The 20124-nt window shown below is 43.5% G+C and overlaps 2 protein-coding genes across 2 annotated transcripts; one reads left to right on the top strand and one right to left on the bottom strand.

Moving 5' to 3' along the window:
* Positions 1 to 5: 5 nt before the first annotated feature.
* On the bottom strand, positions 6 to 7789 carry adprh (ADP-ribosylarginine hydrolase). The gene is made up of 8 exons (XM_062442048.1): positions 7485 to 7789; positions 6487 to 6604; positions 6187 to 6295; positions 5717 to 5815; positions 5525 to 5630; positions 3113 to 3379; positions 1862 to 2076; positions 6 to 732 (listed from the first exon to the last, which is right to left on the bottom strand). Exons 1-8 carry the CDS (start codon positions 7490 to 7492, stop codon positions 584 to 586), a joined length of 1071 nt encoding a protein of 356 aa, XP_062298032.1. The 5' UTR covers positions 7493 to 7789; the 3' UTR covers positions 6 to 583.
* Positions 7790 to 7880: 91 nt separating this feature from the next.
* On the top strand, positions 7881 to 18727 carry LOC134002975 (uncharacterized). Its single transcript, XM_062442049.1, has 5 exons — positions 7881 to 8157; positions 9323 to 9411; positions 16738 to 16782; positions 16967 to 17005; positions 17128 to 18727. Exons 3-5 carry the CDS (start codon positions 16743 to 16745, stop codon positions 17742 to 17744), a joined length of 696 nt encoding a protein of 231 aa, XP_062298033.1. The 5' UTR covers positions 7881 to 8157; positions 9323 to 9411; positions 16738 to 16742; the 3' UTR covers positions 17745 to 18727.
* The last annotated feature ends 1397 nt before the right edge of the window (positions 18728 to 20124 follow it).

Below are 20124 nucleotides of genomic sequence, written 5' to 3'. Positions count from 1 at the left end.
AAAAATAAAGTTTTCAACTCTACTTCAAAGTTTGTTTGTTTTAATTTATTGTCATTAGTTGTGCTTGCCTACAGTGTTGCAGTTTGCCCTGCACTGTGTGAAGTAACAGTTAACCATAACGAGATGCACAAATGTATCATTCATTAGTCAATAACAAGAACACATTAAATTTGAGGTTTGCTAAGCATTTGCTGTTACGCTGACAAAATGAAGTAATTGCCTCCTAGGGGACTTTTTTATTCATATGCTCATTAGTTTGAATTTGTCCATGATACAGCTCTGCATGGTAATTTAAAGTGGTCACTAGAGGGACCCCTCTTCATTCCCCAGCCCCTGTGCCGACATCATGAGGCACCCTTGTTGTGGCAGAAATGACTCTTCTTTAGGTTAGTGGGACACTCTGCTTCCCCTTCAGGCAAGTATGACACCACACTTTGTGGCTCAGTGACAGCACTCAAGATCAATGTACCGCTGAGGGCACCAGCAAGTCCTACATCAATGTGTCAGTGTGTGGCCTAGTTTTTCCCCTAGCTGTGTCCTGTCAGCACACACACGGTCAGAGAGGACAGCTGCGGTGGCCTTCTCAGTGCGACAGGGTGTAAAGTTGATCGGCACTGCGCTCCAGTCGGTCCCGGTACTCCAGATTGGAGTAGTTGCCTTCTGGGACCCCATTGGTGCCGTAGAGAAGACCCCAGCAGCAGCAGGCAATCACTGCAGTGCTGTCACTGTCACCTGGGCAGGAAGAGAAAAAAAGCAAAGAGACAGCAGCATGAGCATAAGTCCTGTGATGAAGCTGAATTGTATGATTTAATTGAAATCAATCTTATTGGCTTTTACAGACCTTTAAAGCTGCTATATGTTGGCAGTCAATATTTTCTTGTGTTAACAATTAATCACATGACTGCTTTTATATCAAAAGGATCGATTGTAGTGATGAACCAACAGAATTATCACGAGACAGCAGTACTACTCAGCTCTACTGAGTTAACAGTGTTTTAGCTGATTTTTCTGGCCCGTAGCTTCAGTGTCTTGGTTCAGCCTCGTAGCATTTTCTGCCACATTACTCAGCTGTTTTCAGTAAAGCAGCTTTAAAATCCTACCTGCCAATTACGAAACTGGTAAACAGACAATATTAGTGACAACCTGGAGAACTAAGGGGAACATTTAGCAGCTAAAGGGACAAATATTTCCTTCACGCGTTAGAGAAGACCAAAGACAGCTCAGAGGAGCTCAATCAATATTGGTTCTGCATCTGCTGCATATGTGAATAGGCAACTGTTTGCTAACATGTTCAACATATGATCTCTCAATAAAATAACCCCCTAAAAAGCCAAAATTAAAAGATGAAACTCAACAAAACAACATGTTGCACCTAAACTCTTCCCACCTGTTTGATGCCACCTGCCCATGCTGTCAATAACTGTAATAACTGCTTGTTCAGTTAATCGCCATATGCTTCAGGTTTCATTTATCCAGCTTTGTCAAAACTTCTTCTGTCCTCAACACATGAGGACCAATTAGAGTTTAGACTGTCCTTCTATATGCGTGATATGTCTGAGCAAATGTGCACTTTATGTTAGGAAACACATCTCTCTTAAAACAGGACAGGACAAATATTTGTGGCAAAAATGCTGAAATATGAGAAGCCACGAAGTCTCATAGAGCAGGAGAAGATGTGCTGTGCTCAATGAACTAAACCATTTAGACTAAAATGTTTAGGGGTAAGGTTTGGTATGGTGAAGTTTAGACATAAAATAGAAAATAGGTTTAGGATAAATCTAAAGATGTTCCAAGCCTACTCTCTCTGCCCACAAGATCCATAAAACTAGCTAACAGACATTTTCCTGTTAAAACCTCTGACCTCCGTGGAAACCTGCTCGGCTCATCAGCTCCTCCCAGTCTGAGCCCGCTCCCAGCAGGGAGTCATACGCTATCATCGGAGCGTCGTGACCGCTGCGGCCCGCCCATCCCAAAAGGCTGAAGCTCTTGTAGGCTTCATCCCTCTCAGCTGGGCCGTAGGAGTCTGGAAAACGCACAGGCCCCACCCCAGTGGAGATCCCCCTCATATCCAGATACCTGGAGACAGAGGTAAGAGGTCATCCTGACATCTGCACACTACTCCATTCAACCACAAGTCTGCAGATGTGAAAGAGGTTCACAGACACCCTGACATTGTATTATTTGTCATTATTTACTTGGAAATATGCTTATTTAGTTTCTTGCTACGAGTTGATTGAGTTTTCTCATCTAAGTCGCAGCAAGAATATCAATAAATGTCGAACTCTTCCTTTATTGTAAATAGTAATTATTGAGTGTTTTGTAGGCTCTGATATCTCCTCCTGGACATCACAGATTATAGATGTTAGCAGAAATGCACAAAACATAAAGGTGACATATTCTACACATTTCCAGATTTGTATTGTTATTGTTAGTGTATAGGTTATACCATGGCTCTGTACTGGAATATTTCTACATGATTTAAAGTTAAAACTTCAAGCCTGAATCCAGGGTTCAAAATGCTCAGCAGCTTGGTCTCATTTTGAGCCCTGCCAGAAACTAATCCGAATGGACAACGCAAACATCACATGGAACAACTTAACAACCTTAGCAACAAAGAGACACAATCTGATGTCATAGTGAGGACGAAGTAGAGGTAATATTACAGATGTGTATTTCATGGCAGGCTGAAGCCCTGGTTTTGGACTTGCATTTCAACATAAATTCATCTTAAGTTTAGGATCTTTGACCATGTTTAACGTCATCCAACATTTTCACTATAAAATTAGCAGAAAATCACAAAGCATGATATGTCCCCTTTCAGCTAATATTTATGTGTCAAATGAAGGAAATGAGATGGCATTTGAATGTTGATTTTTTAAAATTTAGGTAGAAAAGTAAGTAATCAATTTGTGTATCGATCTAATTATCAGAAGCCATAGATAAGAATAAAAATAAGCTTAAGGTCAACCACTGAAGTCATTTTAGTACAAATCTCATGCCATCCTCTGTTAACCTTGAGATTAAAATAGGTTCATAGAAGTTGCTGACATTGTAAACCTGAATTTGAATGCAACATGACAGCCTAACTAAGCCGGATTTCAGCCGCTCATACCACTGCCACTTGTCACAGAAGTAGTTCCAGTCTCTCTCCGTCTCTTCTACGGCGAAGCCCCGACCCTGAACAAACATCTTTGCTATCGGACAGGCCTCATTGATCAGGCCTAAACCCCAAGTTGTGATGGGCCTGTGCTGGACCGCGTACGCTGTGAAAAGTGCAGACGCTACAGCTCCCAGGAAACCAGTGGGGTGAGGATGGGTCATCCTGCCTGTCTCCACGGCAACTGCCACCAAGGACAACAGCTGATCAGGCTTTGGATACCTGGTGGGGACAAAGTTTTGAAGTCCTTATCAGCCTTTGTTAGGGAGGATATTTTGCTGAAGTTCTCTCCACAATCATAATGAGGTCCATCACACAGTTTAGAGATGTGTTTAAGCATGCTGCAAATACAAATTATGTACACTGTAATTACTTCTCTTCATGTTTTAATTGACTCCATATTACATATTTACTGGTTGTGGCCAATGTTTTAACCTTGGACCTCTGTGATTTATTTTTTATTGTCTGCTTGGTGATCAAAGTTCACAATTGCATTCATTATAAATTACTTTGGATATATAGCGGTAGAGCAGCAGCTGTGTACACCGACTGTTAACGTAAATGTGAAATGTTCAGTGTCAAGTCTTATACACACCGTTGGCTTTCTAAACCGACTTATATATAGTGCCTAAACGATGTAATAATTCCACTTCACACCTACATTTACTTTTCTATCAGACGCACACCTTTTTTTCCTAATGAAGATGATTAAAATTGCATTTTAATGCTATTGTGACCTTACGGAAAGTTTCTTTTTTCTACTAATGACAAACTGATTAATCCCATCAAACCAGTTCCTGATGGATTCCTCTCTACAACCAAATCTAACGAGTTAAGAGCTGAAACAATTAACTAATTTCTCTATTTATAATCAGTAATTATATCAATAACCTATTAGTTGTTCAAATAACTTTTAAACTCAAATGTCAAACTTTCTTTGGCTCCAGATTCTCCCACAATTGTTTTCTCTATCATTGTAGATTGAATCTTTTGGATTTTCTTTTATATACAGTCTATTGGATTTTGTAGACGCCTGCTGGGGATCTGGGAAACTGCAACTGCATTGCAGCTTTCCATAGTCTCTTACATTTTACAGACTAAACTGTTGATTCAGAAATTAACTTGCAGATTTAAGAAAGATTATTAATGAAAATACTTGACTGATGAGTGTGCTAACTTCTTCATGCAATAAGACCTGTCAGTTTATTGAGTCAGGAACTTTTTTCACACTTTAGTCACTGTCTCTGGAATGCAGCGAGTTATTTTGGACTCTGACCTTAACTTATGAAAGTCATGTCAGTAACATAAGTAGGGTGGCTCTTTAACATTTGAATAACATGTTAGAAGTTAGAGGATTTGCATATTATTCATACAACATGAAACCCTGTTCATTCATCTGAACCAGGCTGGAGTGCTGTGAAGTTGTCTTTGCACCCTGATGATTCCAGCTCTTTCTATAACAGCTGTGTGTGTGTGTCTGTGGTTCATGTTTAACGGATAGAAACTGATTCTTTTCTATCTTTGGGTCTGTGGGTGTGAAAATGTGCAAGTAAACTGTACCGAGGATATATTGTTTGATCAAAGTTTGTTTACTTTCTTTCGTTCATTTTATTTAAAACCATCAATGAAAAGACTGTTGCAATATTTTTACAGTTTCATCCCAAGTTTTATGGGTGAATTATGCTGTTTCATGTCCCTGCAATTTTGCAATTGTCAAAATCCAGCATGATTTTTGGTCTTTTGGGAAAGGTGTGTAGCACATGTCAAAAGAATATAACTGTGTTAAATTGGTACAACTTCTTTAATTGTGTACTCCAATTTAAACCTTATTATCCCAGTGAAACTTCTAATGTGCGCCACCAATGCACACGTGAATAAAATGTCTGATACACAGACACAACAGTTGCCATCTGCATGTGACAAAGTACAAGTGAAAGCTGTCTTTTTGATTCTTTTTGTCTATTTATGTAACTATAAACTATACTGCTAAGAAACGGTGACAGAAAACAGCATAAGAAAATATAAAAAGACCCTCCTGTGCACTCTCATAAGGTCAGACTATCCTGCTTTCAGCCAAAACATAAATCACAATACCCTCTTCCGACTCTGATGCCCTCTCCCACCTTAATTATTTTCACAGTCATAATCAGTTTTCAAGGTTATTCTTTTTCTCTACTAATCCATAAACTTTAATTATTGCACCTAAAAAACGTTCAAAAAGAGGCTTTCAGTCAGTTCAACTCAGTTGATTGTCAAGATGCCCTATACCAGCTCAAGAAAGCATTACTGCATTAATGATTAAAAAATATAACCTAACCCACAAAGGGCAGACAGTGAATTGGATGCATTCAGATTATACTAAGTTACCTCAGACCAATGCACATGGACCTCATGGCTGCTCCACAGCCTGTCCCCTCAGGGTTATAGGGCACTCTGAAGCCCCCTTCCTGCCCAGGCCTCAGCTGGGAGACTCCTAAAAAGGTCAAATGTGAGTGGATAGAATCTCTGCTTCGGTACCCATGACTGTGATATTATTGAAAAATGAAGGCGTCTTCTCACCCAGAATGCTTGAAGGCCCTGGTTTCCTCCCCTCCATGTCTTTCATCCCCTCAACATAGCGAACAGCCACCTCATGCAGGAGCTCTTCCCCGCCCTTCCCTGTGAGGGTGAAAGTTAACTTGCTCAAACTGCAGACCCTGTCCATTTTAACATTTTTAAAGATGTATCAGATCTTTTAACAAGGCTGCTTGTTTGCCTTATCACAGGAAAGGTCAAGTTGAATTTCTACCATTTCCCCTCCACTTGTATAGAGCCGTAATAAAGCAGCAAATCAAGGCAAGACTGGAAATTAGATTTAACCTTTAGTTGGGGCTCTTGAGGAGGAGGGTGTGGTGTGTGTCCTGATGAGGCCTCATCAGAACGACACAGACTATCAGATCAATCCAATCAACTCCTCGATTGAAACAGAATGAGGGAACAGAGACAGAAACTGGAGAGAGAAAATTGGCCCAATGTGATGTTGACCTCACCAGTTGCTAGTCCTTCAGCCGTTGCCAGATGCAGAACTGTGTCATCACTCACTGGCCAGTCGGGGAGCTCGGCCTTGATGTTCTTCAGACCGCCGAGCTCCTTCAGCTCCTGCAAGGACAGGATAGACATTTTAGGTGAAATATTCCTTCAGCAACAGCTGACCTTATCTCAATAAGTTATGATTCAGTACAGAGCTGAAAATGATGACGTTCTGCTTGTAAATGAAATAACAGTAACATTAAACTCCTCATCGTTGTACCGGGCCCCTGGAAACCAATCGATGATGGTCCTACACTAACCTGGTGAATAGCTGGTCCCGACTCATTGTACTCCCACAGCTGGTTCCTGTAGCCCAGAGCATCACCAACACCACTCAGCAACATGGCTGCCTTGTAGTGCTCCAGTGTCGAACTTCCACTGGGATAAAAAGCACAGAGACATGTTACTACTGCCACTCTGTTAACAAACCTATGCTGCTAGAAGTCATGAGGAACCTTTAAATCAGCAAATTATTATTGTAAAATCCTCAATTCTAGTATTATTATTATGGTATTTTTTAATTTTTTAAACTAAATAAAAAGGGACAGAACTGAAGACATGCTTGTAAAAGTACTCCCATAGATATGTTCTTTCATTCTTAGGTATTTCACACACTTTTAATAAATGTCATTATAAAACTGTAAAAGGTTTCGTTTTGGATTAAAAGAACAACTGTAACATCACTAACATTATGTTTCCTTTACAAAGACTACTAAGCATACTTTGTGGTAATACAGCTTCCAAAAGGCTGGTTTGGTGCTGCACTGAAGCAAAGTATGATTTGTAGTATTTTTGGAAAGGTTTCACAGTGGAAAAAAGATCAATACACTACAATAAGATGTTTTGAGATGGGCTCAAAATAATTAAAATTCTTCCAATAGCCTATAACAGAGTTATTTAAAATATGTATAATAAAATAATACTGTCCTGGTGTGTGAGAAAATATTTATCCTTTTTTTTTTCATATCTGCAGCTGTGACCCCATTTTTGCAGGCTATAGGCAACATGGAAAAAATTGGTGCACAAGTAAATAGACATACACATTTATACACTTATATTAAACACAAAGAACGTTTTTGCTCAGTTTTTATAGATTTTAGTTAAGTCATCGAACTGTCAATGTATTATCATAAATGCATAATACAACATAAACGAATCGGCTTAAACAAAAATATTTCTGGCTCAATCTCGACAAACACAGAGGTAAAATGTTGCACTTGCTGCACTGAATCCTTTCTCCATGCAACAGCAGCCTCACCGATCCATTGCAGCGTGTCTCTCCCCCGAAATCAGGCTTCAGCAGACGGTCACACACTTAAGTTGACACCGGGGCTGCAAGCTGAAGTAGTACACTCAGGTCTGATACTCTCTGCTGCTGTTTGTTGCAAGTATTAGCGCAATCTCAAGATCAGACAAAGCCTGCAAACACACCAGCGTTCATTCACCAAAACTACTGCAAATGACTTGCAACACCGAACCAGCAGCTTGAAGGCGTGCAGGCTAAAAAAAGACGCAGGCAAAGCAACTTTAGAAGCCTGCACTCCAGTTGGCAAGATGGACACATTACAAAACAAATGGCAAATGTTTTCGCCAGGATAATCATTGACTTGTTCCCATGTACTCACTATTCACATGCAGCTGCACCACACTGGTTTCATTTGCATTCATCTGAGTGCTTCTCTGTTAAAACCTAAATGCATCAACTTCTATAACTACAATAATACAACTGAATTTAACCACCAATTACTGACTTTATTGGCTTTATCAAAACCAGTAAATATGTATCTATCTTTAATAGTCTTTGAACGTTATTTGTTTTAGTTTTTGCAAAACATTATCGGCTTAAATATCAATCTTTTTTTTTACTCATAACATCGAAATCGACATTATAGCCCCCAAAAGGATCAGGATGTCTCCTCCTTATTTTTTGGGTAAGTTAATATTTTGTCATTAGTGTATTAAATGATATATTTAATATTAAATTTCAGTGTCCAATTTATTATAATGAATACACATTATTCATTCACATTATGCATTGGCTGGCAATGCAAGTATTAATATTTCAGCTAGCTAGCAAGCTGTGGGCCTTGAATAGTTAGTAAATTAGCAACCTTCCTTACTATATTCAATCTGAAATTAACCTGTTATGCCACAACATTTGGTCATATTCGCTGCAACTAATAGCTTTAAAAAGACAGACTAGAAGATTATTTTGGTTTAATGCTAATGTGACAATGCTAATGATAATGCAACAGGGTATACGTTGCATGTTCTTAGCTTAACGCTAAAAAATTAGCAGCTAACTTTTGAAGGTATTTGATTGATGTAATGACTTGAGGTTGACCTGCATGAGAAGTCAGTGGATCATCCAATTTATGCTTCACCCTCAAGGGATTCATGAATGTCTGTACAGGCAATCCATTCAACAGCTGTTGTTAAATTTCACTGAAAACCACTGACACAACCCTAGTATTGTAAGAGAAAGAGACAGGGACTCACGAAAGTCGTTAGGGTATATTGCCAGGGAAACATGAATGTCTTAAACTTTTGTGTCAATCCATGTAGTAAACATTGAGATAGCCTATTTCACTGGATAAGTGAATGCTGGACTTAAGTGGTCTACCAACCGACCAACTGATATTGCCATCCCTGGAGCAACATGGCTTTGGCATAAAAAAAGGTTTTATGCCAAATTTAAACGTGTCCCCCATTACTGTTGGGGTTAGGCATGTGTTTGGTGCTGGTGAGGTTAGGATAGGATAAGAATTTTAGTCATGTTTTGTACGTCCAATACTCACTGGTACCGGTTTGGCACTGGTTTAACAAGTCACTGTGCTCATGATTTTAAATGGTCTGGCATTATTTTAGCTTCTTGGACCGGGAAACAAAACTATTTGATGAAAGTAGCAGAGGGCTGCTCCGAGCAGTGTTCATTTGAGACAGAATTGGCCAAATCCCCAGGCCTCTGGTTATTTGCCATTCTTTTCGACACACTATAATTAGCAAAAAATAGTCGTCTATTCCCTCTCTATCTCTCATGCTCCTCTTCTTGCTGTCACGGAAAAGTGACTCTATCTTTGTTGTCTTTCCGACCAGATGTTGAACACTGTGTAACCCATGGCTGGATGATGCCGACAGACCCTCCTCTGCTCATTTCCTGCTGGCACCATCACCTCTACACCCAGGTGGGATGAATACTCTTTTAGTCCAATCACTTCTGAATAAAGTTTAACATCCAACAGTCAGTTGTCATGACAGCATGGACACAGAAAATGCAATATCAGGTAGGGCTGGACGATTTATTGAATTTTAATATATGGATATCGATTTTGGCCTCCCACGATTATAAAAACGTAATAATCGGCTTAAAACGATTATTGTTTCGCCCAGCGCGGCACACCTGTGACATAAATCCAACGTCCCTGTCTTTTCCAGCAAGTTCTGTGTCCCGGCCCTTATGTTAGACCCGCTGGAGGAACGGTGTGGTTTCTGCGCAGATCTGGGGAGATTTAAAATGGGCAGAAGGGCAGCCTTTGGTTGACAAGAAGAAAGGTAGGACTTGGACATCTTTAGTGGTCTGGAAACATTTTGGCTTTGAGTTGTCGGACGTCGAACATAAAGAAATAGTGTGCAAACTATGTCGCACTATCGTGTCTGCATCCCACGGCAACACGACCAATTTATTTAATCATCTGAAGATCAATCATAAAGTGGTCTATGACCAGGGTTGGGGAGTTATATTTAAAAATATTTAAAATACAAAATATGAGTAACTGTATTCCGTTATAGTTACAGTTTAAATTTGTGTATTCAGAATATAGTTACTTTCTTAAAGATTACTACCCCGCCAGCGGGGGCAACAGCGCCCCCTATAAATTAGTGTGTTTTATAATCACGATTTCATATCGTTCAAAATAATTGTGATTAAGATTTTTGCCATAATTGTCTAGCCCAATATCAGGGTAAACTCCCGATGTTTAAACTACTCGTCAATCCTTCCTTAAAAGTAAAACAATGTAAGTAAAGAATAAGCGAACTAAGAAATAATTGCAGTAGTGTTTGATGAAAATTACTTGAGGTCTAATCAGCAATGAATATAATTAAATACTGATCTATCAGCTATAGCAGACAACTGTACATTAATCTTACAATTAATGCTAAGAATTGTTGGTCTTAACATACAGCCAGTGTACAGGATTAACTAGTTTACCTGTCCAGTGGAGCTGTATTTAATAAAACCTGAATTAAAAGTGTATCTGAGAGCTTTCATTACACTATTATTCACAACCATTACCTTTGTCATTTAAATCATGCAAATGCCTGTATGCATAATAGCAGAGCCCTGATAGTGACACACCTAAGTATAATCCAGCTATTTATAATATTATTAGCTAAACCTGTGTTTGAAAAGTCAAAATATAACATAATATAAAAGGAAGGTTTAATATTACAGAACAAACTAATATATTTTTGATTATATCTTGATATACAGTAATACCTGTGTGCCCATACACATGTTGAAAGAATAACTGTTCTCTATCGTATGAGAATATCTCTCCACCACATATAGAATATATGTTATGGGATTTACTGACATTCTACCAGCTGACGTGAAAACTTCTTTAAGACACACCACGCCTACCGTGGCTTCCCCTGCGCCCTATAAATGGACCCAGCTGCGCAGGGGTCAGCTGATCCTCTGATTTTCACTGCAGATCAGACGGCGTGAGAGCGAAAGAGACAGAAAGAGACAGGAGAGGGAGTTGATCGGTGGCTTTTTGTGCATCCACATACCTTCGGGTAGAGAGCTGGTCTGTGTTGGACTCCTCTCAGGGTGAAAAGTCGCCTTTGCTCCCTTGCATTTCTTGGGGAAGAGGAGTTGAGCTGGGGGTACTGAGCGTACAGTTGGTCTGAGGAAGCGACGAAGTCGCGGGTGCAGCCAGCGTCCTCTCTCATATCTCCTTTTTCCCTTTTGTGTGGGGAAGTTGTCCATTAGGAGGATTGTGCCGTGTAGGTACAGCTGGCCGGAGAAGCGACAAGTCGCGGGCACGGCCAGCACTTTCTTCCTGGGCGGCTTTCTTGCCATATAAAAAAAAAAAAAAAAAAACGCTTCCGCGCATTGTGTTGTGTCGGGGAGCGGCACAACAGCGGCAAAAGCGTCCGTTCCCTCCCTATATCCAAGTTCATTCTTGTGGGTAGCATATAATACACAACAACGAACAAGAAGTGAAACAATAACAAACTTTTCCACCATAAACTTTTCCGGGTCACGTGACGGTGACGTCACCGCCATGACGAGCCGGGAGAGTCCATTATGCCTGGGCTGTGGGGGGAAGATCCCCATAGATGATTCCCATGACTTGTGTGTTTATTGCTTGGGGGGGGAGCATGCATGGGCAGCACGGGAGGATCCGGCTGCATGTATGAGTTGCTTTTGCATGTCAGCAAGGCAAAGGGAAGCACGCTGCCGGTTGTTTCAGAAACAGGGCATAATAAGGGAGACCCCTAGTGTAGGCTTGCAGGCCACCAAGCGGTTCAAGCCTGCAGCTGCAGAAATGGGGCAGGCTGGCATGGTTTCCGCTCCAGGCCCCTTCACTGTGCGAACAGTGGGGGGGGTGCGGTCTGTGTGCAGGGCTGGCCCAGCCGAGGTGGTGCATTCGCCCCCAGGGCCCTCATATGAGGAACGCCCCGCATCCCCCTTCATTGATGTGGAGGGTGATGACGAGGATGCAAGTGTTTCCCTGTTTCCTTCAGATGAGGAGGATGTGTTTGCTGCTGACCAGCAAGAGGAGGGGGAGCTTGAGGAGAAGCGGTCGCCTCTCCTGCAAGGTCTTATTAGTAGGGCAGCAACTGCTCTTGGTGTGGAGATGCCGACTATACAGGGTCTCGGCCCTTCACGATTTGATGATGACAAAGGGGGGTCTCAACCTTCAACGCGCTTCTTGGTGCCCCTCCTCTCAGACTTTGAGGAGGTGGTCAGGAAGCAATTTAAAACGCCACGGGCAATGGGTCACTGGTCCGGCCTCTGTCGGGCCATGACTACGGTTCACGCTCCAGAGAGGATTGGTTGTGGGCCGCCACCCTCTGTGGACGCAGCTTTGGTAGCTCTGGTGGCTCCCTCAACGTCAGTTCTGGGGAAAGGGAAGAGCCGGAGCACAAACTGCAACGCGATGGATGGGTTGCTAGAGAGGATGCATGGGGCTATGGCAGTTCAGACGAAACTGGCCAACACGGCGGCCATATTGTCCCTGTATCAGCGGCACTTAGTCCAGCAGCTTTCAGAGGAGTGTGGGGGGCAGCTAGTAGAGGAACTGCAGCAGGTCTCCTCACTTCTCCCCAAGCTCATGAGAGAGCAAGGGGAGGCAGCTGGCAAGGCCTTGTCAGGTCTCTGGCAAGCACGTCGTCATCTGTGGTTGTCACAGTCCCAGTTGCAGCCGGAAGACAGGGCATGTCTTCTCAGGCTGCCTGTGGAACCGACAGCTATGTTTGGGCCGGATGCGACAGCCATGATCCAGCAGGCGCAGGAGGCCCGTCGTGCGGCTCGAGAGATGGCAAATGCCCTGAGGCAGACCACAGGCTGGCAGGAGGTGCGTAGGCCACAGCAAGGGCACCAACAGCAGCAACAAGCCAGTCAGGCCCAGCCAGATCTGAGGGTCCGGCTGGATGCAGCGCGGCGTGGCAGGAGAGGACCGAGAGGGCGCGGGGGCAAAGCGCCCCAGGGCCCCAAGTCCCAGTCCTGACGCCAATTTTTCCCCTGTCGGCCCAAACCCTCAGGGGCCTCATGCAGAAGCATGGGAGTCCTTAGGGGTGGACCCCTGGGTCGTCTCAACAATGACCCAGGGCTATCGCCTTCAGTTTTTGAGCGCCCCTCCTGTGACTTCAGTGCCTGCTTTTACCATGGTTGCAGATCACCAGCGCAGAGAGATCTTGCGCTCAGAGGTTTCCACTCTCCTGGACAAGAGGGCCATCAGAGAAGTGGATCACGGCGACAGGCGGGCAGGGTTCTATTCACGTTATTTTCTGACCCCAAAACGCGATGGGACACTCCGGCCTATTTTGGACCTCAGGGGTCTGAACAAGTTTCTTCGACCCCTGAAGTGCAAGATGTTGTCCATTCCACGGGTGAAGCAGGCGGTTCTTGTGGGAGACTGGTTCGCAACAGTCGACCTCAAGGACGCATATTTCCAGATTCCAATCTGGGAGGGCCACAGAAGATTCCTCAGGTTTGCCTTCTACGGCAAAATCTTCGAATTCTGTGTCCTCCCCTTTGGGATATCGCTGGCTCCCCGCACCTTTACCAGGTGCATGGATGCGACCTTGGGGCCTCTGCGGGTGCAGGGCCTCAGGATATTGAATTACCTGGACGATTGGCTCATATGCGCTCAGACAGAGGAGCAGTGTCGCCGTCATGTCCAGATGTTGTTGGTGCACATCCAGTACCTGGGTCTGCGCATCAACGAAAAGAAATGCAGTTTGCAACCATCTCAGGCCACCCAGTTCCTGGGCATGTGGCTGGATGCCAGGACTGGGTTGGTCACGTTGACTCAGGTCAGACAGGATTCCCTCAAGGATTGTCTGGAGAGGTTTCACCTGGGGGCCGGGGTCACATGGAAGCTGTGTCTTCGCCTTCTAGGTCTTATGGCCGCTGCTGTACAGGTGGTGCCGCTAGCTCTCCTGCACATGCGGCCTGTACAGAGGTACCTGTACGGTTTGGGGCTCTGCCCACAGAGGAATCTGCGGGCGTCGGTGCTCATTACCGGGGAGCTGTGCACAGCTCTCAGGTGGTGGAAGGTCCCAGAGAACTTGGCGAGAGGCAGCAGGCTGGGCCCAGTGCTGCGCCGCCAGGTGGTCTCGGTGGATGCATCCCTCGATGGGTGGGGTGCTATCCACGAAGGCAGGGGGACCAGTGGGCGTTGGGGAGCCCTATGGCAGGGCCGCCATATCAACGCCTTGGAGTTGAGGGCAATCCACCTGGCCCTGGTGCATTTCCTGCCAGTACTGCAGGGCTGCCACGTGCTTATAAGAACCGACAGCACCACAGCAGCTGCGTACGTCAACAGGCAGGGAGGCATGGGCTCTCTACACCTGTGCAAGATAGCACACAGACTGTGGACATGGGCATACAAACGGTTCCTTTCACTCAGGGCAATGCATGTGCCTGGAGTGGTGAATGTGGCGGCGGACCTCCTTTCCAGGAGGGGGCCGCATCCAGGGAACTGGAGGCTGCATCCAGCAGTGGTGGAGCAGATCTGGCGCCGCTTTGGAGTGGCCGTGGCCGACCTGTTCGCCTCGAGCGAGAATGCTCACTGCCCACTGTTTTACTCCATCGGGAGGGATTCACCGCCACTGGGTTGCGATGCCATGGCACACCAGTGGCCTCAGGGGCTGCTTTATGCGTTTCCCCCATTCAGCCTCCTGCCCAACCTGCTGCAGAGGATCAGTCAGGAGGACGTCCAGGTGATTCTGGTGGCGCCGGGCTGGCCACACATGACGTGGTTTTCATGGGTGACACCACTGGTGCAGGGGTCACCATGGAAGCTCCCGGTTCGCCGGGACCTGCTGAGTCAGGCGCAGGGGACCCTGTTCCACCCCTTCCCGCAGGGGCTGAATCTCTGGGCCTGGCCACTGAGAGGGCCGGCTTATTAGATATGGGGCTATCAGGTTCGGTGGTTCGTACCCTGCAGAGCGCTCGGGCCCCGTCGACAAGGGCAGCGTACTCTTATCGGTGGGAGCTCTTTGTGTCATGGTGCAAGGCCAACCAGTTTGACGCGTTGTCATGCTCGGCTCCAGAGGTGTGTGCAGCCGCCACATGGGCAACGCAAAATACTTTTACCAGGTTTTATAGTTTGAACGTGGCCACCAGTACCTCCTTTGGGGAGCGTGTGCTGGGGGCCAGGTCGACCTGAAGATTGATTCACTGTGCCCCTGGGCCAGTTGGCCTCGGGCCTGGCCAGGGTGATGTCAAGATCCTTGTCAGTGGACTGGCAGAGTGCCGGCCATCTGAGTGGCCTCTTCCTTGCACCCAGCCCTTGCGTCTGGCGGGGTTGGTTATGCGGGGATCATGTACAGGGGGTGGTGGCACGTAGCGTCTTGCGGTGTCGCCGCCTTGAGTACATCCATTTGTATATAGTTTGGGGTGATTTTGTACACACTGTAAATTTAGTGCACCCGGGGTGGGGACGTCTCATTCGAAACTACCTCATGGGGTTACTATGGGGGCGGTGTCTGCTCTGTCTCCTTGGGACCCTCACGGTGTGTCTTACAGAGCCCATAACATATATTCTATATGTGGTGGAGAGATATTCTCATACGATAGAGAACGTGGGGTTACAGTGTAACCCCGGTTCTCTGAGAATAGAGAATATCTCTCCACATCGAGGCCGCTCGGGACCCGTTCAAATCAGAGTGAATCAGCTGACCCCTGCGCAGCTGGGTCCATTTATAGGGCGCAGGGGAAGCCACGGTAGGCGTGGTGTGTCTTAAAGAAGTTTTCACGTCAGCTGCTAGAATGTCAGTAAATCCCATAACATATATTCTATATGTGGTGGAGAGATATTCTCTATTCTCAGAGAACCGGGGTTACACTGTAACCCCACGGTCACTGTAGTTGTTCCTCCTGTTCATAGAAGTTTTGAGCAAACCTGAATAAACAGAGTATTTGTTGGGGACTATTTTCAGCTATGGATTTGGTGCTGTATTGAGGGATTATGCACAGCAGGATGACGTAGTTGGGATTGACACAAAATAAACCTGCCCAAGTTCGTGGTAATGAAAGAACATGTCACGTTGTAAAACAGGTTCACTGATGTATTTTTAATAGTTTTTGGACCCCAGTTGAAGTCAATGGCACAGAAAAATAAAACTATAAACTTTCACAGGCAATTTTTGATTAAGATCAATTTATATTTTTTTTCCACAGGAACTGAAATATTATAGGCAAACTTAAAAAAATCTTAAAGTTGTCTTTAAGCAATATGTCAACATAGATCTTTTCATATATACACACTTTAATGGTGCCGTATTTATTTCCTGATGCAATCTGTGTCGTAGCTGGTCCCAGTGTAATTATGATGTCATAGAATTTAAGAATTTATTAAAATTTAGAATGTTTTAACTGACTTGATGTCATCACAACATAATTGAGTAGTTTGCCTTGATAAAAGAATTCTGAACTCATTTGTTAAAACAAACATTGCAGTGACTGCAGTTTTTCCTTGAAGACAAACAGTTTTTTGTTAGAAATACATATTTCAGTGAGAGACAATCATCAGCTTATAGCTGCTCTGTAATTTACAGTTTCACAGACCAGTTCCCTTGTTTTGAGGTAAGTCTTTAAGCCTCTCAATATTATAATTCTGAGTAATGTAGCCTATAATTTATCCATCAATCAAGTTTATTTGTCGCATGAAGTCATATAAGATACAATCACAAAATTGAATATATTTAAGTTAGGGTCAACAGCATTGTGATATTGTAATATAACCATTAGTTTCATTGTCTGATTATTTTAGTTACAATGGATGGAAGAGGAGATGGACCCCGCCATGGTCAAAATTGTAAGTATTTAGTTCTTTATTTCACAGACATCTCTGATGTGCAGTCAGTCAAAAAGCTACAAGATATAAATAGATTTTCATCTTAATTTCTGAATTGTAATGGTAAAATCCAAATGTAGGATAGACATCATTGTGATATTGTAATATAACGATTGGTTTCATTGCCTGATCCTTTTAATCCTAGTGGATGGAGGAGGAGACAGAGGCCACATGGGTCAAAATCGTAAGTAGTTGGTTCTTTATTTCACACAGACATCTCTAATATGTGGTCTCTCTAAAAGCTACAAGCCGTTTTAATTTTATGAATGGTAATGGTAAAACATAAATGTCTAAATGATCTTACAGGGCCAAGAACACTTCCTGATTATCCAGGTGGAGATCAGCCAGAAATACGCCCGTTCCACATGGTGATGATGGACTGGAGGGAACTCCTTTTAAACCATTGGCCAGAGATGGATTTTGGAATCATTGTCAACAATGACAATATCGACAATGTTATTGACAATGTTGACAACATAGAAGATGCTGGTGCTCTGATTCAAGTTGGCGTTGAAGTCAACCTGGGTTTAGAGCAAGAGGACCCACTGCCTGGAGGATCTAGGAGGAGGCCAAGAGAGGAGGACGAAGACGAATCAGAGGAGAGAAGCAGCAAACGCTACCGGTGGTGGGACGAGTTTGCTGACAGCAGCTTTGACAGTGCCTCTGACTGCTTCTCTGACTCTGACTATGACAGTGACGATGACGATGACATGGACGATGATGACTTTGACACTGATGATGCAGCTGCGGAGGATGACGACCCGATGCAAAGTGGATCCCGAAAAAGATCAAGGGAAGAGGATCCCGAAGAAGATGAAGAAAGAAGCAGCAAATGCGTCCGGTGGTGGGACGAGTTTGCAGACAGCAGCTCTGACGATGACTATGACAATATTGACGAAAATATTGTCAAATATTGTCGTTGAAGTCATCACCTAAGCAGCTGAGATTGTTGACCCACTGCCTAGTGGATCCAGCAAAAGGTCACGTTAGGGCAATGAATCAGGAGTTTGGGCAGGAAATTATTCTAAAGTTGAGATACCTTTTTTTGATACAAACAATTATGACTGACACAAACAGTGACTGTAACTCCCCATCTACATAGGTTTGACTGAGAAATATGTGCAAATGACACTAGACTCCATCACTCTTTTAAAAATTACAATAATTAAACAAAAGAGCTTAGCTCCATGGTAAAACTCCCAAATCCAAGTAAGTCAACTAGCAGGTAAGAAAGGAAGACCTTATGCCTACAGGATCTAGGAAGTAGACAAGGTAAGACAATGAAAAAGAGGATAGGACAGGCAGGAAATGACACAAATGTTGAGTTGAATTTGATGACAATGATGACAGACACCAATCCAACCCAACCGGTCAAGGCAGATGGCCAACCACCTAGAGCCCGGTTCTGCTCAAGGTTTCTTCCCATTAAAGGGGAGTTTTTCCTTGCCACTGTTGCCAAGTGCTTGCTCATGGTGGAAATTTTGGGTCCCTGTAAAATAGAGAGTACAGTCTAGATCTGCTCTATGTGAAAACTGCCCTAAGATAACTTATGCTGTGATTTGACACAATGTAAATAAAATTGAAATGAACGGAATTGAATGTTCCTTGGTTTGCAATGAAACTTACCATAGTGAAGAGTGGCAAACTATAACGCCACCATGACGCCAAACTTAATCAAATTTAAAGAACTTCTCCAGAAGAGAACCACAACACTGAACCCTTAAGTCATCATATCAAACTTCCAGCAAGATATTTGTAAAATAAACATTTCCAACAATGAATACATCAAAGACCTCATACTGCAGCAAAGTCACTAATGAACACTTAACTGCACACCCACAATTTGCAGGCACCTCTTCATGTTCGTGAGAGAGATGTAATATTCAAGATGAAATATACTGTAATAGTCCCCTGTGTAATAAGTAGGTTGTTTTAAAAAAAAATTAAAAGATGCTTGGTGTAAAGAACAAATCTTTCTAAATGTAGGCATAGTATCTAATAGTTTCAACTGAGATATTTGTGAGACTATGTTTCAAGACCATAACTGATTCAATGTTTAATTTGGTTGCCTTTTTATCCGCTTTTAAGCCACATTTTGATGATATACCTTTTAGATCTTGGTTGTTTTTAACTATATCTTTACACCAGATTTTAGTAATTGTACATCTAAATGATCAGAGATAGAAGCTGAGCGAATGTGAGCAGCAGCTTGGCTTGCGGCTCTTCCAGACATCATATATCTGTTGGACAGTGTGGGAGAAACACTGATTTTTAACATTAAGCTGGTTTATATTCAGTGTTTTACCACTGTTAATCACTGGGACCATTTGTTTTTGGGAGGACGAGATGTCTGTGGATAATTTTGCGCCCAGTAAAACCTTCACAAAGTCTGTCAGGGTATACTCCCAACTTCTCTTTGAAATACCCTAAGAGTAGAAAAAAAATAAGTAAAGCATAAAGTATAAGTGAACTAAAAATAGTTGTGGTGACATATTAATTGAAGTTACTCGTGACCTAATAAGAAATAGCAAACAACAACTTTTTTTTCTCAATATTTAAATGCCAGAACTACATCGTCTCTGCAATTCACCGCCATTCTGCTAGGGGGTGTGACTGTGTGTGTGTGTGTGTGTGGTATCCGTATCCTTGTTTATCTTGCAGTCACAGTAGACAATGGCAACCGAGGTAGAGCGGGTGTGTTTGGAGTTGGAGCTCATCGATATTGAAGAACAAATGATTTTATTGCAAATGTTGAGGCGCAGGTGGCAGAAAAGACGTTAGTGGAGGTGGTCTGTAGAAACTTAAACGGAAAGGCAACTGCCGGAGGAAATGACGTATTGAGTGGACCAATCACAGCCCTTGTGGTCCGCGTTGCCGTGACACGTACTTAGGATTTTTTGGAGGTGCACGTCAGGCTACGGCATAGGGGTCCGCATCGACGCAGAGGGCTACACGTAGCTACGCAGTCAACGTGACGCAGAAGTATAAATGAAGCTTGACAGTCATCTCTACACCTCAGCCCCACCACCAGCCACAGACACAATCAAGACCCTGTTGTGAAAATCACCAAATCTCTCTCACTCCTTATAGTCCGTGAGCCAGAGGGGTTGGTCGTTACCGAAAAAGTGGCAAAGGCTACCATACCTTTTCTGAAAGCCTGGAATCTCAGCTTTTCAATGATGTATGATGGCCATCTGACAAGAGTAGCTGTTTTGAGTTATCACACATAATGTAAACTAAGGTTGAGAAAAATAATGCGTATAAATCAAGCAGAACACTGACAGCTGAAAATCTATATTGGAC

This window comes from Scomber scombrus, chromosome 21 (assembly GCF_963691925.1).
Source record: "Scomber scombrus chromosome 21, fScoSco1.1, whole genome shotgun sequence".
NCBI lineage: Eukaryota > Metazoa > Chordata > Actinopteri > Scombriformes > Scombridae > Scomber > Scomber scombrus.
This window is presented reverse-complemented; position numbering and strand designations above follow the sequence as displayed.